Source organism: Protomyctophum bolini (assembly GCF_963924005.1).
Source record: "Protomyctophum bolini genome assembly, chromosome: 1".
NCBI classification, from domain to species: Eukaryota; Metazoa; Chordata; class Actinopteri; order Myctophiformes; family Myctophidae; genus Protomyctophum; species Protomyctophum bolini.
This window is the reverse complement of record NC_137862.1, coordinates 20,194,677-20,214,685: the sequence shown is the minus strand read 5'-3', so window position 1 is coordinate 20,214,685 and position 20,009 is coordinate 20,194,677. Positions and strand designations below refer to the sequence as shown.

General features: G+C 44.6%; 1 protein-coding gene across 5 annotated transcripts in view; it reads left to right on the top strand.

Moving 5' to 3' along the window:
* LOC308313622 (zinc finger protein 609-like) overlaps window positions 1-19,375 on the top strand; it is an 89,091-nt gene extending 69,716 nt beyond the window's left edge. For 3 of the 5 annotated variants that reach the window (XM_080760844.1, XM_080760841.1, XM_080760840.1), the window contains 11 exons: window positions 5,033-5,418; window positions 5,797-6,081; window positions 6,387-7,750; window positions 8,377-8,454; window positions 8,785-8,919; window positions 9,335-9,479; window positions 9,758-10,056; window positions 10,924-11,302; window positions 13,164-13,622; window positions 14,314-14,395; window positions 19,237-19,375. In XM_080760844.1, the coding sequence (XP_080616970.1) occupies window positions 5,033-5,418; window positions 5,797-6,081; window positions 6,387-7,750; window positions 8,377-8,454; window positions 8,785-8,919; window positions 9,335-9,479; window positions 9,758-10,056; window positions 10,924-11,302; window positions 13,164-13,622; window positions 14,314-14,390 (3,607 nt within the window). In that variant the 3' untranslated portion in view covers window positions 14,391-14,395; window positions 19,237-19,375. The remainder of the gene's footprint in view (window positions 1-5,032; window positions 5,419-5,796; window positions 6,082-6,386; window positions 7,751-8,376; window positions 8,455-8,784; window positions 8,920-9,334; window positions 9,480-9,757; window positions 10,057-10,923; window positions 11,303-13,163; window positions 13,623-14,313; window positions 14,396-19,236) is intronic. The other 2 variants (XM_080760842.1, XM_080760843.1) reach the window with 2 other exon arrangements.
* The last annotated feature ends 634 nt before the right edge of the window (window positions 19,376-20,009 follow it).

Below are 20,009 nucleotides of genomic sequence, written 5' to 3'. Positions count from 1 at the left end.
CAGCATAAGCCTTCCGTTTTTTCTTTCTTTTTTTTCCCATCGCACCGAGTAACCGAGTGTTACGAGCGAGTACAGAACAGAGTCGTGTACCGTAATTAATTGATATTAAAAATACACATGGTGGTACAGGTGATGTTATCTAACTATATATGAACCAAGTCTCTGTGTGTGTATGTCTGTACGTCTGTAATACACGTAACTCGAGAACCGTTCGTCAAACCGACTTCAAATTCGACACACGCGTCTCACCCCACCACAGGGGGTGCAGTGCCCGGTGTCGAGTCGGTTGGACCCATGATTGAGCACATCCCCAAAAAGGCCTCTGCCCGGGCTCTGGACAGGGCCCCTGCCCAGTGTCCATATATGGAGCTGGCCTGTTCTGACATCATTCTGACGTGTGCATAGACTCCATATTTGGGCATGCCTGACAAAGATGGGCATGCGTTTCCAACTTGCATCGTTCTAAGTAGGCCAGTGCCCAATGGGCACCGCTGTAGAGGCGTCAACGGGCACCACTCTAGTTATAACAAGTGGATACAGGTTTAATGTTTGTAGTTAAACAAACAAACATTAAAAACGCCATTTTGATCATCTTTATTTTGACAATGAAGGGAAATTTACGTCACCTTGTCCCTAACACAAACATTAAATGCCATTGACAATAAAGAGAATGTAATGTTTGTTTTGTTCATGTTTGTTTTACATCACCATTACATCACCTAATCATAGCAACATGAGTTAGACTTTAATATATTAGCACCCCTCACTGATTTTTATTATAATAATGAGTGGTACAGGTGATGTTATTATAATGAGTGGTACAGGTGATGTTATTATAATAATGAGTGGTACAGTTGATGTTATTATAATAATGAGTGGTACAGTTGATGTTATTATAAAAATGAAAAATTACATAACATACAGAGACTGGGTCTTATGCTAAAGCGCTTATTTGCCGGTATGAGCTCGAGCTAGATCTATTGTCGGCAGGCCAAATACAACTGACATAGAAACATACGTTTTTTCAGAAAACGTCAGGTCTTAACAGGTTAAAACATCTTCTACTGCGTCACACACACGCACACGCACACACACACACACACACACACACACACACACACACACACACACACACAGCGGTTGTAAATGCCACAGTGGAAAAGCAATATTGCTCCACGGCTGCCATTAATCAACAATGCTTGCTCGCTATCCCACCTGCACTTGGTGCTTTAACCTTCTCATAAAGAGCAGCAAGCAGACACGCACGCACGCACACACGCACGCACACACACACGCACGCACGCACGCATGCACACACACACTAACACACACACACACACACACTCTGATAGGAATCTGTTGTATCAGCCTCTGGTCTCAATGATATAACATTCTACTGTACAGCAGAAATAGTCTGTCCTCTGCTAGTCTTTATCTGAGTCCTGCATGAAGGAAACAGGACTCTGTGCTCTGTCTCCTCTCCCAGGAGGAACTGATAGAAATAGAACGTTGCTGCTACTCTAACGAGCCAGATTGCTGAATCCAATTATTGCACTAATAGCTTTTTCCTCAACAACACTGAATCACAGTCAAATCACAATGGAATGAGGTTGTTTGTTTTTCTTCTTTTTAACACATTCTGTACAAAACACGTCTGGAAACGTCATAAGGATCAGAAACGAGTAATACCTTAGACGTCTGTGGACGTCCTAGCGACGTCCAAACGACGCGGGGCGAGATAATAATATTCAGAATTATTCCTTTTTTTTTTTTTGGCATTTCGCTTTTCGCTTGCCGTATGCTAACGCTCTGTGCAAATATTAGCTTGTCATTGACTCCCATGTTAGCGCGGCGGAAAGAATGACTCGTATCTCCTCATCCAGGGCGCTCTCCGTGGTGATGAATGGATCGATATGCTGGCGCTGCATTTCTGCTCCTCATCCGTCTCTCCCGCAAAATATGAACGCTTTTTGGAGTTTATATAAATATATTAAGATGATCGGGGATTATGAGCTCACTTTGTCAAGTCAATTTTTTTAAGAAAGTATTTCCGGTTCATGGCTTTCAGAGTAAAAGCGATCAGACTACTCTGGCACTATAGCGGCCTTTATTTTGATGCACGTTGGCGTACTCAATGTGTTAAGTAAGACAAGGTTTTGTAATTCACGTTAGTTGCATTTTACACTAAAAAACCTAAAATGTACTCTGCATGGTATATACCTGCCTTAGCTCTGGTCCATAGCCCTAAAGCTCTATGGGACCGATGGCTTCTAGCTCTCAAATGAAACGCAGACCAGCCTCTCCTGTAGTGAAAATCTAAAGCACGTTTTACCTACTCACCAATACAAAGACGGGTTGTGTCATTAGAAAGCCTTCTTTCCTTAGTGAACGCACTCTGAGCCCCCCACCACACGTATACAATCTTGTCTATGAGGTTTTTCTCTTGGCAATAACGGTAGAGGCTGCAGTGGAGTTACTAAAAGCATTTTTCTCCGGTGGAAAATAAATCCCTTTTCTGGCCCAAAAGGGCATAAATCCCTATACTTTATAGAATTCTATTACGTATTTATAAATATTAAAAACTGTACAAATAAGATGTACGGTTAGACTATATTCTATCAATGCATGTCGTTGCTTTGCTTAATGCATGCAGTTTGTCGGGGTATACAGTTTATACATTTGCACAAAGATTGTCTTCCAGTGTGCAGTATATATGACTACATTAGGGAGCCCTCTATGAATAATTCAGAGAGCTGGAGTGTAAACCCGCCTGGAGAGAGGAGTCATGACTCTGAGTTCTAGAGTCTAAACCCAGGCTGGTGAGATGAGTCATGGCTGCTGATTCTCTGTTCTGTTCTGTTCTGTTCTCACACCCTGCTGAGGAGGAGAGTGTTTGGAGAGGCGAATGGTGAAAATCAGAAAAGACTCAGTCCCAACAACGTTTTTGTTTTTTAAAGAGAGGAGACCGCGCCTTTTCGGTTGAAGCCCCAAAACTATGGAATGATTTACCTCTTCACAACAAAGTGGCCCCTATACTGTATAGAAACTTTTAAATGCAGTCTTAAGACTCATCTTTATACATTGGCTTTGAACTGAACCAAGTTTTCTTTGCTGGTTGTTGATGTTTTTATTTTTATGGTTTCTCTCTTTTTGTATCTAACTTGCATTATTATTTCAAAACTTTATGTACTATTATTACCATGTAATTTTCTTGGTTGTTTTATGTAGTTTACTTCATGCAGCACTTTGGAAACCTTGTGTTTTATGAAATGTGCTATATAAATAAATTTGATTGGATTGGATTGAAAAGTTACGAAGTACATTCACTTAAGTATTGTACTTAGTTACAGTAAGTACAATTTTGAGGTATTTGTACTTTACTTGAGTATTTCCAATTTCCTATACTTTTACTTGTACTTCTATTCCACTACATTTATTTGAAAACGTTAGTTATGAGTTACTGTATCGATTGTGATTATTATTACAAAACATACATTAACCACTTCAGCCCTATATACATTTTGGCCGTTTGAAACTAGCAGATCTACAAGCTCACAATGCGTTGTGATGTGATGCATTGTGAGCTTGTAGATCTGCTAGTTTCAAAATACTTTCATGCTGTACATTTGAGACAAAAGGAGATCCTTTCATCAGGTATCGTGAGACCGAAGCGTCGTTACTCAGCTGAATAAACTGCTGCCATTTAAGTGAAGACAGTGTGCGGGATCTCCTTTTGTCTCATTATTCGCACTGGTTGCCTGCTCCGACGGACCTGTCCCTGTAGGTCCCTGTAGGTCCCTGTAGGTGTGCAGAAGGACATGTCCCTGTAGGTGTGCAGAAGGACATGTCCCTTTAGGTGTGTAGAAGGACATGTCCCTGTAGGTGTGCAGAAGGAAGGACATGTCCCTGTAGGTGTGCAGAAGGACCTGTCCCTGTAGGTCCCTGTAGGTCCCTGTAGGTGTGCAGAAGGACATGTCCCTTTAGGTGTGCAGAAGGACAGGTCCCTGTAGGTGTGCAGAAGGACATGTCCCTGTAGGTGTGCAGAAGGACATGTCCCTGTAGGTGTGCAGAAGGACATGTCCCTTTAGGTGTGTAGAAGGACATGTCCCTGTAGGTGTGCAGAAGGACATGTCCCTGTAGGTGTGCAGAAGGACATGTCCCTGTAGGTGTGCAGAAGGACATGTCCCTGTAGGTGTGCAGAAGGACATGTCCCTTTAGGTGTACTGTACTGTACTGTAGGTGTGCAGAAGGACCTTTTCTCTACAAAAACTGTACATTTGATAAACTTGTGAGTGTGTAGTGAGTACTGTCTACGTTTGGTACATTTAGTACATTTTGATTCCAATACTTTTCTATGTTTACTCAAGTACATTTTGAATTCCGGACTTTTACATGTAACGTAGAGTAGTTCTGTATTGCGGTATTGATAATTTTACTTAAAATTGAGTACTTTGTCCACCACTGCTTGTGTAGGGAAGCTGCGGCTCATCCCAACCTCGGACTATCTCTCTCGCTCTCTCTCTCTCTCTCTGTCACAGATTGCTAATACGTTCAGCGCTGCACACACAGGAAGATAATTACATTACAAATTTAAACCCAACCGCTATGCTAAAGGATTTGAATTATGTTGAGATTACAAGGCAGGTAAAAAGTTCAACCGCCTTGTCTTTTGCTCAATAATTATTTAAAGGGAAATTAATGGTGGTTTTCAAGCTCTATTGAACGTGCCTCCTGTTTATTTCTGCAAGGGGACGATGTCAAGTAGAGACTAAGGAAAATAATCCTTCTCTGTGGGACCAGTGGTGTGGGACCCCCCCACAAACCCAATTGACTGACTTCTATGTAAACCAACATTCATTAGCCCCCGCTCTAAATACCCACCCCACCCCATAGAACCCCCAGTCGCAAACCAATTGCCGGTGCAGAAGGGCATCGCTCCAAATTTGGTGACATCAGTGTTCTCAGCTGTGTTCATCTATCTACCTACCTACCTACCAATAACTCTTTTAATTTTACGCTCTTGTTTGTCCAGATTCTGTGAATCTCCTACCAGTGACCTAGAGATGAGGAACGGGCGTGGCCGAGGCAAGAGGATGAGACCCAACAGCAACACTCCTCTAAACGAGAACAGCAACTCCTCCGACAACAAAGGAACCACCACCACCACCACCAACAAGACGCGCGCTGCCGCCTCCAACAACAGCAAGGGGCAGCGGAGGGGCAGCCAGACCCCGTCGGAGCGCCGCACGCCGCCCAACAGCAACGCCACGTCGGAGGACGTCAAGGCCAGTCCGTCGCCGGCCGGGAAACGGAAGAACAAAGCGTCCTCGGACATGGAGCCCAACAACTCCAGCTCGGAGGACACCAGAGGCAGCAAGCGCATGCGGACTAACTCCAACAGCGGAGGAGGTGGCGTCGGTAAGGCCTGTCGCTATTATTAACATCATCATCGCCCGATTGCAATTATCGCTTTCGTGTAATCATCAATTGTTTTCATGTTGTAAAATGTCCGTACATTTTCAAACATTTATTTTTTAAATTGCTGAAATAGTTGATCTCCAAGCTTACAACACTAAGCTTGTAGATCAACTATTTTGACAATTTTGTAATTTTTGGGGGAAAGTAAAAATTATTAAATGTGTCAGTGATTTCTTGCATATACCCTGTGCAATTTGTGATTACGAAGCCTAAAAAAGGCAAACTGAAATACAAACCATAACACGTTGTTCAATGCCAAAAATACCCACAATAACTATTAATTAATTATTAAAATAAATAACGGTGACGGTGTGGTAGGTGTCGGAGGGCCGGCGGGTGTCCCCCTCCTCTCCCCAGTGAAGAGCGAAGCCCTCCCTCCCCCTCCCCCCCCGCAGCTGGACCTGGGCTGCCCGTCACCGGTGCTAATCGACTGCCCGCACCCGACCTGCAACAAGAGGTACAAGCACGCCAACGGGCTCCGGTACCACCAGGCCCGCGCGCACAGCGACCGCGACGTCAAGCTGGAACAGCTGGACAACGGCGGGGGTGACAGCGAATACGGAGAGGACTCCTCCTCCGCGACTCTCAACCCCGAGCTGGCAGGTAAGGGGGGGGGGGTTATCACATAACCGTCTAATCGCTAATTATTTGAGATTATGTTTTTGAAATTATGTTTGCATAATCGTCATAATCGCAGAAAAATCAGGCTGAAATAGCTGATTTACAAGCTTACAACTAGTAAGCTTGTAGATGAGCTATTTCCGCTTTATATCATCATCATTATATATGCCAGTAAATTCTTAGTATATTGAAGTTATTTGTCATCCCTGTGCATTTATAATTATTTTGAGGCAATCTGAATGCCAAAAACAAATTAAATTAATAAACTTGTAATGGTGAACCGCCAGGGAGCTGCAACGGAGCGACGTCCCTCTCTCAGAATAAAGGATGCTCGTCTCCGGCCCGTTCGCTCACCCCGAAAGGCTCGAGAGGAGGCGGCTTCGTCGACGCTCAGAGTCCTTCTCCGTCCTCCTCCATGACGGGCAAATTCGGCTCGAGGACGAGCAAAAAGAAGAGTGCCGACGCGGAACCGCCAGACACGCCCGGGGGGGGACGCGGGACGCCGATGGACGGCTGCGAAGATGGACCGTGCCTCACGGACGAGGCCAGCAGCAACGACGGCCTGGACGACAAGACCAGAGGCTCGGACAAACCCAGAAAGGCCAGCGGCGGCACGACGAAGGCTGACAAAATGGCACAGAGGAACGCCAAGTCACCGCGGGGTTCCACCCCGTGTCAGCAGCAGCTCTACCCCTATCCTCCTCCGGGGAACGCAAACACATCTCCCCCTGGGCCCGGGGCGGCGACGACCCCCCCCTCCGCCATGCAAGGAGTCCCCAAAAGCCCCCAGACAAAGCCCAAACCCCCCACCGGCGCTGCGCCCGGAGACCACCCCGCTCCCTCCATCCCCAATGCCGGAGGGAAGAAGAAGAAGGACAAGAAGAAGAAAGAAGGCGGGAAAGAGGCCGAGGGAAAAGGAGGGAAAGTGGACGAAGGGAAAGTTCCGTACTGCGAGTCCTCGTCGGACCCGTCAGGCGCTAAAGGGGAGGCGGGGCTCCATAATGGCTCCTCCTCCTCGGACCCTCACCAGAGTCGTCTGGCCAGCATCAAGGCCGAGGCCGACAAGATCTACAGCTTCTCGGACAACGCGCCCAGTCCGTCCATCGGTGGCGGTGCAGCGGCCGGTCGGACGGACGGCAGTGGGATCCAGAACGGCGGCGCCGGCACAGCGGAGGACAACTCTTCGGTCAAGACGAACAGCCCGGCGTACTCGGACATCTCGGACGCTGGTGAGGACGGCGAGGGAGGGAGGGCCGGACGGACGGACGAGCAGCATCAGTCCGTGAGGGAAAGTGTCAAAAAGAACCTCTTTCCAAATCAGACGGCCACGCCCGGTAAGGAATCCCCATCGTACTATAATGCAGGATACGAGAACTACTATTCTCCAAACTACGTCGACCCCGGTCCCGATGGTCCCGATGGTCCCGATGGACCCAACTCAAGCCCTCCTCCTCATCCTCATCCTACTCCTCCTCCTCCGCTGGCCGAAGGTCAGCTGAAGATCAAAAGGGAGGAGGAGGAGGACCAAGACCACGTGGGCATAAAGGTCAAAGTTGAACCTCACGAGGAGTGCAAAGCTGATAGCAGTGCTTCTGCTCAGCAACAGCATCATCATCATCAACAACAACAACAACAACATCATCAACATCAGGTACTGTTTATACATTTATTTGTGGGCGAAAAAGAGACCATGTGGTTGTACGGCTGTAAGCTACTGTAAGAGAGACCCTACGGTTGTGACGTGACGTGTTTTTGAAACTAGATGTAAATATCTGAAACCCCTTATAGGCAGTCCGGCAGCCGGGGTTGTGGGGTGGGAAATTTGTTATATAGTTTTTTTATTGGCCTAAAATATTGTATATACAGTACATATATATTATTGTAGATACATTCATGAATCCACTTGCTGACCGGCTGTCGGTATTGAACAATTTTTACAGGGGTTTATATGTGACCATACCATTGACATCCTATACAGTATTAGGCATAAATGTCAAAATGTCATTATACTTTAAGTAGCATGTGAGATGTCAAACTAGGGGGTTTTCATGATTCTGAATGCATTCCAAGCATTCGTTTTGCACAAAAAACACTCTTTGGGCTAAAATGGCCATTGCAATCATCAAAGAATTGTGATGAGGTCAGCACATTTCTTCTCTCCTGCCTTGATCACCTTCTTCTTCCCTTTCTCATTTTTTACTTGGAAAAAATAACACGATGGGAACTATGCACAAAAATGAATTTCTGTGATGTGACAATATATGTGATTGTGATCAGCAGCATCATCAACAACATCATCAACATCAACAGCAGCAGCCGTCAGTGATCCAGCAGCGCTCCAACATGTACATGCAGGTCTGTCTTCTGTCCATTATCTCCTTGTTCTTTTCTCTCTCTCTCTCTCTCTCTCTCTCTCTCTCTCTCTCTCTCTCTCTCTCTCTCTCTCTCTCTCTCTCTCTCTCTCTCTCTCTCTCTCTCTCTCTCTCTCTCTCTCTCTCTCTCTCTACATTGTGTGATAATTTGTGTGTTCATTTTTGTTCACTATTTTTGGTGTCAGCGTGTGTTGGCACCGGGAATATAATGCATTGTAAATTGTGTCTGAATAATAATAATCCCGTAGAGGGGGGGGGGCTGTGAAAGGCAGCCAGACACGAAAATAAAATAATTCATTCATTCATCATGCAGCCTCTCTACTACAACCAGTACGCTGCGTACGTTCCCCCGTACGCGTACCATCACCCTGACCAGGCCTACCACAACCACCTGATGAACGCCAACCCGGCCTACCGCCAGCAGTACGAGGAGCGCCAGCGGCAGCAGGTAAGCAGTGTCTATTTCATCCACTAATAATAACTGAAAAATGTTTGTTTCACTGATGGAGAACTAAATGGGAAAACTAAAGCTATGATGATGACTAAGACTAAATGTATTGACAATTCCGTAAACAAATAAAAACTAGAGTAAAATGTTAGGAAGGGACTAGTGGAGAAAGAGATCCAGTATAAGTAAAAGACACTTTACTTCAAGTCATTTTACTTGAAAATAGCCGATCTACGAAACGTGTCACAGCAAGTGTAAAATCAGTCATTATGACGGCCTTAAGGCCCGCCAAAATACATTTTAGTCTGCTAAATCAACTGTAGGTTTAGTCGACAAAAATCTTACGATATTTAGTCGACCAAAAAGCAGTAAAACATTCCAAAATGTGACTAAATCAAAATCATCACTGCAACAGGCGGCCGCAAACGAGCAGCAACACCGCAATGCAATGGTGGAGAAGAAGTCCGACATGATGATGATGATGGCGGCCATGAAGGAACGCGAGGCGGCCATGATGAAGGAGGAGTGGAAACAACAACACAAAGGCCCGTTGGCGCCCGGTAAGGCTGCACAATATACCATTATCCATTATCCAATATCTTTCAGGTGTGAACATGCGCAATATCAGTATCGCAAAAAGGCAACGGTATTGCGATATGATATATCGTTGATATATCGTGAGTGATAGTGATTCATAATGCAGTATTTTTGAATAATGTTCAGTTTTCAATGTTGCAACACTTAAAATATAGAATACGACATTTTAACGGTAATATCGTATATCATATCAATATCGCACTATTTGGCCTAAATACCGTGATATGTCCATATCATGCAGCCCTGCCGCCCGGCCTCTCCAAAGCTCCAGGTGGCAGCAGCAGCCAATCGGATCCGGGAAAGATGCCTCAGCAGCCGCCACCCACCAGCAAGTCCAGGGGCGGGGACTCACCTTCTTCCGAAGCCTCCTCCAAATCCTCAAAGGGAGACTGGGACTCCAAGTCCCAACAGGCCGAGGGACTTAAGATGAAACTCAACGAAGGGGGCGGGGCCCACCACGGCAAGGAGGTGGAGTCGAAGCAGGGGGCGGGGGAGTCACGAGGACAGACGGGGATGGAACAAGCCATGTGGTACAGACAGGTAAAGCTTTATTTAAACAAGGTAAATAAAGAAAATTATAACTTTATTTATACAGCCATGACGGTACAGACAGGTATAACTGTATTTATAACATACATATTTACATAATTATAACTTTATTCATACGGCCATGTGGTACAGACAGGTAAAGCTTTATTTAAACAAGGTAAATAAAGAAAATTATAACTTTATTTATACAGCCATGACGGTACAGACAGGTATAACTGTATTTATAACATACATATTTACATAATTATAACTTTATTCATACGGCCATGTGGTACAGACAGGTAAAACTATATTTATACAAGGTAAATAAAGAAAATTATAGCTTTATTTATACAGCCATGACGGTACAGCCAGGTAAAACTGTATTTATAACATACATATTTACATAATTATAACTATTCATACAACCATGTGGTACAGACAGGTAATACTTTATTTTACAGGTAAATCATTATAACTTCATTTATAGCACCTTACAGACGGGTATATCATTATAACTTCATTTTTACAGAACCTTATAGACAGATACATCATTATAACTTCATTTATACAGAACCTTACAGAGTACATAATTATAACATTTCTTATCGGGTGCTTAGTAGGGCTGGTAAATTAATATTCAAATTTAGAATATTTGTCGAATATGGGGAAAAATGTGACAGTGACAATTAAAAAACAATGTACGCTATGTTATAAAAACAAAAAAGATATTATATTTTTATTGGATCCGAGCAGCTTTTACAAGTCATGCAATAATAGTAATATTAATAATAATAATATTCAAATATATTCGATATGCGGGACAATTTTTAAGAGAACAATACGCTATTCTTATCTCATCCTTGTCTCCTCAAACAGTATCCTGAGAAACACCAGTCAGAAGACCAACACCAGCAGCAGCCGCGATGGAAAGAGGAGCGCGACCGCGACAGAGAGCGTGATCGCAAGACGAAAGACGACAGACTGAGGCCCAACAAGGACAACAGTGCCGGTCCCAAAGAGGACGCTCCTAAAGAGGCTCCTCCCGATCCACGGATCTCCACCGAGGACCCCCGGGTCGCCGCGGGCAAAGACCCCCGCTCTTCCAACGCGGCCCACATGCAGTTCTCGTCGCCACTGGCGCAGCACCAGGGCTACATGCCCTACATGCACGGCTACCCGTACGGACAGGGGTACGACCCCAGCAGTCACCCTGGGTACAGGGGCATGCCCTCGGTCATGATGCACAACTACCCAGGTATGACATTCTGTTGCCTTGAAATGAAAGTATGGTGCACAACCTAAGCCTTTTGTTCTCCAAGCGACATAGAACAAGAGTCTATGGTGACAAAAGATTTTTTTGTTGTGAAGAGTCATTGTAAAAGGAAAAGTCAACCAGTTAAGCACTGATTAAATTAATGTAAAAAATAAAAAAGAATGTCATTGTCTATTCACAACCATACAATAAACCAGTAATGGCTTCAATGGCTTTTTATTATTTTTTTGAGTCACTGAAATGTAAAACTGAACTAATTTTAACAAAATAACTACATTTTAACTAATCTACTCCATCCTGCCTGTTTGCTATCTCCCGGATGATATCGTTGCGTCATGTTGTAGTCATTGTTTGAACCCTCAAACCAGAACTTAATTTTCCTCAAATGAGAAGAATAATACCTTCCCAATTAAAGCGTGACTCATTCTCTCGTAGCCTGCGATGAGAATAGAATTTCCCTGTGGGATAACAAAGGTATACAGACGCTAAATAGTCTCTGGAAAGTACACTCATATTCATATTTTAGAAATCCGTGAAACTACGCTGCATCAAGGCTTTTATTGGGAAGGTATTATTCGTCCGGTTTGAGGGAAAGGATGTTCTGGTTTAGAATGTTACGGCCTGATGACTACAAAACAATGACTACAACATGACTTAACGATATCATCTGCTCCCGACCGGATCACAGCAATGATAATATTATTATTTATATAATGCTTCTCTGAGTACTTAAAGACGCTTTTCAAGGGGAACATGAGAAAACAAATAAAAACTACTTTATTAGAGAAAAACTAAGACTATGGAATAAAAAAAATGAAAGTGGAATGAGATAGCTGGGGAAAGAAATATTCTAGAGGTGTGTTTGAACTTATAGGTGGTGGCTGGCATGTCTTGTGAGTTTTGGGAAGTGCATAGTTTTGACAGGTCTGCCTGCTGTGGACAGTGAAACCCTGACCATTAAACACGGGCAGACGCAACGATACAATCTATCATTCATTGTGAAGCCAGCAACATGTTGATGCAAATAGACGTGTACAGTAGCTGCTCGGTCTGCTCCAAATGATATTCCCATTCGTCTGTGTCTGCCCGTGTAAACGCAGCATCGAGTGTGAGGGTTGGGGAACGGATGGAAAGTACCATAGTGTTATTAAGGAGGACTCCTTGGCTTCTAATGATATGGACCAGAGTTAAACTAATGTTAGCTCCCATGCTAACTAGTTGCTACCCTCGTCAGAAACAACACCACCATCCAGATCGGGTGGAAGCTGCTGATATCACTTTGCTTGTGCCCGTGGATGGGAAATGAGATTTAAAAGGCTATAGTGCTGGCTGCTGAGTGCTGATGCATATTTAAGAGCGTCATAAGCATGCGCCCGTCCAGCACTGGAAGTAGCAGATCTACAAGTTATCTACCGGTCGCAATGCACAGCACTTTGGGCTTGTACATCTGTGTTTTTCCCGCAGTTAGTTGAGAGGCAGAGCACAAACGAAACTGTCACCACAGAGAGCGCTCTCTCAGCAGCAGTCAGCACAGAGACGCCTGTATGACAGTCTGACTCACGGAGCGAAGTTGACATAATAACGCCATAACGCGGTTAACACACGCACAGTAATTATAGCGCCGTTATGGAATGGGAAATGTAAAGTGTTAAGTTACAAATTATTGCAAATAGTAGTTTCGTTATGTAACGTAACGCGATGTAAGGGCGTTAGTCACAACACTGGTAGTAACACAGGACCAGGCTTTCCTCAGAGGTGGAAAGCCTGGTGAACCCTAACTATCTCCCCCATCCCGCCCGCCTCAGGTTCTCTAACCCTAACCATCTCCCCCATCCCGCCACAGGGTCCTACCTCCCGGCGGGCTACCCGTTCTCCCCGTACGGAGCCAAAGTATCCGGAGGCGAGGACGCCGGTGAGAAGTCCCGCGTCGCCAGCCCCAACGTCCCCAAATCCGCCTCGTCGGACTCCAAATCCCTGGACGTCCTCCATCAGCACGCCAGCCAGTACAAGAGCAGCAGCAAGTCCCCTACGGTGGCACCGGGGGGCGACAAAACCTCCCACGACCCACGGGAGAGAGACAGGGAGAGAGACAGAGAGAGAGAGCAGGAGAGAGAGAGGTGTGGAGGAGGAGGAGCAGGAGGAGGAGGAGGAGGAGGAGGAGAGCGGGATCAGCGGGAAAGGGAGCGAGAGAGAGAGAGGGAGAGAGACGTGGATCGGCCGCGCTCCTCGCCATCCCAACGCATCATGACCTCACACCATCACATGGGTTACCCTCTGACCTATGACCTGTCCTACGCCACAGGTTAGTGATCACATGGGTTACCCATAGTTATATATAATACTAGAGACCGGACCCGGAGCAACTTTCAATAGAAGTTGCTCGGTGGCGTTTTGAAGACCAACAAAGTCTTCCGTGCAGTACCCCTCGAGCGGCGATATGATTGGTTGGCTCCTATCATAGTGCCCCTCACGCTGTTCTTGTAGTACCTCTACGCCACGTCCTACGTCACAAATTAATTCGTGAATTTAACGCCGCAATTTTTTATCGTAATGTGGGCTTCACTGCTGGAGTTTTTCCACTAACCTGACCTAATTAATCACCCGGCAGTCAACGTAGCTCCCTTTCGCGATCGTCCACCTTAAAATTGCGCATTCGTTTCTCATGATGTCGAGACATATTCCAAAACTGCCATCCAAAACAAAGAAGCGACCACGGAGCCACACGGAGGACGCCATGATTCACCGTTGGAATGCATTGTGCTTCGATTTCCCAGAATCCCTGAGCAGGATGTAATTTGTGTATAGATGTGACTGGACTTAATTTAACGGACTAAACTTACCGGTATATTAAAATAAAACACTCTTACTCTTACTTATGCCAGTGTGCCAGTTAGCACCCTCCCCTGTGCCACTTTTGGCACCTGTGCCTATGGTTGTCTACGCCTGATATACACAAATCAGATGTACAGAATATGATTTGCAACCAACCACAGGTCTCTCTTCATCACCAGCTATCGTTGCCAGTCAGCAAGCAGCAGCCCCCTCCCTCTACCCCCCCGCGCGGAGGTGAGAACGGTAAGAAACCCCCTGACAGTTGCAGAGAGCAGCAAAATACACATAACACACACACACACACACACCGAGAGATAGCACAATGCTAATGAGAGACCAGGGAAACACTGAGAGATAGCACAATGCTAATTTGAGTCCAGAGAAACACAGAGAGGGCCTACTGTAGCACAATGCTAATGAGAGACCAGTGAAACACACACACCGAGATATAGCATAATGCTAATGAGAAAGCAGCAAAACACACACAACTCAATCCGGTCGTCTTAACGCAGCCCTCACCAACCTTAATCCGGTCGTTTTAACACACCCCTCACCAACCTTAATCCATTCGGACCAATGCTATGTCTAACCAAAGTATGCCTCCCACAGCGAAACACACACCGAGATATAGCATAATGCTAATGAGAGAGCAGCGAAACACACACTGAGAGATAGCACAATGCTAATGAGAGAGCAGCGAAACACATACACCGAGATATAGCATAATGCTAGAGACCAGAGAATCACTGAGAGATAGCACAATGCTAATGAGAGACCAGAGAAAAACTGACACGGAGATATAGCTAGCACAATGCTAATGAGACTAGAGAAACACAGAGAGATAGCTAGCACTATGCTAATGACCAGAGAAACACTGGCACCAACCTGCCATAGGTTAGTTTTAACCTGCCACGGGTTAGTTGTAACCGGCCACGCATGTTGGATCTGTAGTGTAGGCATAGGGAACGGACGGACCATCGCCCCCCAGAGCAGCAGCATGATTAGCGCGGCACGGATTAATGTTTTAATAGGCTTAGCTATAAACATGGCATTTTATATATTTTTATATTTTTAAATCAAATCTTGTGTGTATTGTGGATGGCTCGGATGGAATTAATAACTTTCCACGAGATATCTCGAGGATAGCACAGAATGGGTTAATATGAATCTTCCCCTTATAGTATAACACGTTTATTTAATTTGAATGGAAGTGAATTGGTCCAGTTTTTCCCTCCATGCCATGGTTTTCAACCAGTGGTCCTTGCGCAGGTTCCAGGTGGTCCCTAGCTAAATGATAGAGAGTTGGTAACCAAATTTCATTTCATTTCATTTCATATTTATTTATTTCATTTCAGTTATGGTTTTTACATACTTATATTAATTTTACATGTTTTTTTTACATATTCCAAATCTGAAAAGAAAAGTAGCAGGAAGAAGATAAATCTTATTTATACCTGCCCCTATCAAAATAAAAAAATAAAACGACTAACCCTAACCCAACCCTAACCCTAAAAAAGAGAACAACAAGACGAAATAACATAGAGCTCAACAAGAGAACAAACAAAACAAAACAAAACAACGCTGAGCCCCTAATAGATCTTTCACTCTTGAGAGTTTGATTGATTGATTGAAATCTTTATTAACAGTTTGCAGAATTACAGTACATTTCAAGCACAAACTCAATACAAAGACTGTTAACTGTGAGTGGACGACCCAATTAAGCCTTACACTTGTTTACAACAGGGTCCACATTGTTCAATTCATCAAAACATTTAGAGACAAACAAATAGACACTTCTATGTAGTTAAAGAACAGAACAGGAATTCATCATATAGGAAGCGAAAAGGGAAAAAAAGTATATATACAGTGAGGGGAACAGGGGGATAAAATAAAAGAAAACGAAAGACAGAGTGTAGGGCGCCTGCACACAACACCATGCGTTGATGCCATGTGTGCATATGTGCAGGCACCCAACACCACGTCCATACAAAAACATAGTACAATCCATAGTACAAAGACAGAGTGTAGGGCGCCTGCACACAACACCATGCGTTGATGCCATGTGTGCATATGTGCAGGCACCCAACACCACGTCCATACAAAAACATAGTACAATCCAGATACAAATTCAGCTTTTACAGAGGCCAGTTTCGAATTGCAGCCATCCGTAGGTGCCCTTTGAGAGCAGTTTTGAAGGAGCCAAGGGATTCACATGTCTTAATGACTGTTGGTAGGGCGTTCCACATTTTGGTCGCATAGGAGCGAAAAGAATTTAGTCCCTTGTTTGTGCCGAATCTGGGTTGTACATGGTTTGTTGCACTCCCTCTGGTGTTGTGGGTGTGGACTTCGTTTACATTAAGGAAGTATTTAGACAGGTACATGGGTATCTTGGTGGTGTATCTAATCTTGTGGACCAGACCCATTGCAAGATGCTGTACTCTGTCGTCGACCCTAAGCCATCCCAGCCTGTCAAAGTGGGCAGGGGTGAGGTGGGTTCGGGGGGTGAGGCCAAGTAGGAGCCTGACCAGTTTGTTTTGGGAGGTCTGGAGCCTTGTTTTAAGGGCCTTTGAGGTGCTGTGGTACCAGGAGGTGGATGCATAGTCAAAGAAACCTTGTACAAGGGCTCCTGTTAAGGTCTTCAAGGTGTTTTTGTCGACCAGTGAGGAGATCCTGTAGAGGAATCTTGTTCTTTGATTGACTTTTTTGATTACGTTGGTGGCCATCTTATCACCGGAGAGATTGGCCTCCAGGATGGAACCTAGGTAGGTAATTTGATCCTTCCGTGTGATAATATCATCACCAACTCTAACCAAGAAGCCATCTGCCTTTTTGAGATTACTATTTGATCCGAAGAGAATGGATTCAGTTTTTCCCAGGTGTAAGGATAGTTTGTTATCAGCGAGCCAGGTGCAGATTCTACCGAGTTCAGAGCTGAGGGTCTTTTCAACCTGCAGTTTGTTCCTGTCCGAGACCAGCAGTGCTGAGTCGTCTGCGAACAGGAACAAGTTGCAGTCACAAGCTGAAGTCATGTCGTTTACATATATTAGGAACAGTAAAGGCCCTAGTATGCTTCCTTGTGGGACGCCACAGCTCACTGGGAGGGGGGGGGACAGTGTTCCGTTCACTTCCACCATCTGTTCTCTCCCCTCCAGGTAGGATTGCATCCAGCTCACTGATGTGCTATCAAAACCAATAGCTTTAAGCTTGTTAACCAGTATGGAGTGGTTCACGGTGTCAAAAGCCTTTTGGAGGTCCAGCATGACCATGCCGCAGTATTTTCCAGCATCCACCTCGTGTTTGATGTGGTCGCTCAAATAGAGAAGGCATGTGTCAGTGGAGTGGGATGTTCTGAAACCAGATTGGAACTCGTACAACAATTTATTAGTGGCAAGATACTTTTCAACCTGTTCATAGACTATTTTTTCCATCACTTTCGAGATGGAGCTTAGAATAGAAATAGGGCGGTAGTTGCCGGGTTCTAATTTGCTCCCTTTTTTGTACAGGGGGGTTACTTTGGCCAGTTTAAAATCTCTGGGGACCTGTCCTTGTGAGTGTAAAATTGTTCACTCTCAAGAGTTAAATTATTGTTAAACATCAGCATTACTTAATTTACAAGAAGTCTACACAATTAGAGAATGTAGAAGAATTCTTATTTTGATCAACGTTCGCCTGTTATCTCCTAATGGTACGAACATCAATACTGCATGGAATTGTGGCCAATATCATATTCAACGATAACAGTATTCTTTAGTTTTGGGTCTGCAAAGCTAAATCTCATCAAATGGTGGTCCGTGGCTCAAATGCAGAACAGATAATAGTGGGCCTTGATATGGAAAAGGTTGAAAAGCACTGTTCTATGCTTGTTGATGCTGCAGTCTCTCTTCGGAGAAGAAAACAGCTTAGCCAAACAGAGTCGTTTTGCTGCAGCGCAGCACTTAGGCCCCTCAGCCATCCATGCCTAAGCAGGTCGCATGAGGACAAGTGGATCACTCTGTTCATAATAGAGACACAGTGAGGTGGGAGATGAGCCCAGAGCGGCACAGCAGACTCTGCTGACACCTAGTGGCCTAACCCTGTTACTTCACGCTGTTGGTGATAGAGACACAGTGGGGTGGGAGCCGAGCCCAGAGCAGCACAGCAGACTCTGCTTACCTCTAGTGGCCTAACCCTGTTACTTTACCCCTGAAAATGCTTACTGCATTTTGCCTACGAATGGCAAGTGGAAATATAGAGCTTATAATAAGACATAAAATAGAAACATTTTGCACACACACACACTCAACGTAGCTAGTAAGTGGAGTAGAAGTAAAAGTATTGAAAACTGGACATACTCAAGTAAGGTATTAAATAGGTCTTCCTGAAATTACAGTATGTAAGTAAAGTGAGTGTGATGGTGACATGTTATTCTTTTGCATTACTTTGCCTAAATGATGTAGAAACATGCTAGCAACATCCCACGTTCGTCATTCCAGCTAACTGCCGAACCTGAATTTAGCTGGTACTGTGGGGTATGCCAGAGACAAATGATGATGAAGGTCTAAAAATCACCCCAACTTATCCTTTCAGATTTAAGCAATATTACACGAGAGGGTGTTCTTTATCGTCATTAATGCACGCTGCAGGGCGAGTTCCGAAAGGCAGAGCAGAAGTGCATTAATGAGTTAAAATATCATATTTTATTTTGTAATTTTTTTATTCCAGATGTAGCCACTACGACCACAAATGTCCAAAGAACCTTGCTAGCCTAGCAACATATTCGACTGCACTATGGGATGTCAGCTGATGTCTTGTTTTGATTATGGTTTAAGCACGGCTAGAAAGCTGTTTCAACCAATCAGATTTCTTCCGCGAAACGACCTCTTGTATAGTGATAGGCGTTGAATACAATTTTGACACCAGTGTTAATTATGTTGACTAAGACTAAAAGACTAAGATTTTGATGTTTTCTCGACTAAGACTAGACTAAGACAATTCCAGGTGAAAATGGACTAATGGTGTGCTATTCAAAAGACTAAGACTAAATCAGAATTTTGCTGTCTAATTGAACACCGTTTGACCCCCATGTTGTGTCCTTGTCGCCACAGGGAACCGTGACCAACGCACCGTGTCCACGCTGCGATGTGACTGGCTCACATGAGAAAACTCCTCCCCCCTAGGGGCGTCGACCTATCAGACATCAGTTGAATGGTGTTTCCGTGTCGTTAACGGCCTGCTCTGGCTGCAGATCGTTCCACCTCGTTACTCCCCTTTTCGTTGTCAAATGACCCGAACTCTCCTAAAACCCCTTTACGGTAAGTGTGACTGATGCTGTACAAGCCACAGGTTCAAAGCCATGACTCTGCCCCGATGATTTAGTCTTTGCACTGTCGACAAATGCAATGCAAAAAGAGACCGACGGACTGCCTGAACAGCTGTTGTCGTTTTGTTTTTTTTCTCCTGTTTTGGGGCGGGGGGGGTTCTTTAGGACTACATTGTTTTGTTTTGTCTTGCGCAGAAGGAAAGTGGCACAGGATTTGCTTTTGTTTTTTGTTTGTTCGTTTTTTTTTGTTTTTCCTTTTTGGGGGGGGGGGGAGTCGTCGAAAAAAACTAAAATTACTGACAAAAAAAGTGAATCATGTTGAAATGATTGAACTGTATGTCTATATGGCTGGTCGTACTTTGTTCAGAGACGTTAAGATGGCCGCTGCTGTCTTCAGAGATGTTAAGATGGCCGCTGCTTTCTTCAGAGAGAGAGCCTGAGAATGAAGGTTTCATTTTACCGTTGTCCGTCCTCGGTGATCCCTCCGTTCTCGTTTCAGGGATGATGTCATGTTTTTCTTTTTTTTTTGCTTTTTTGTGAAGGGACCGCGTACACCTC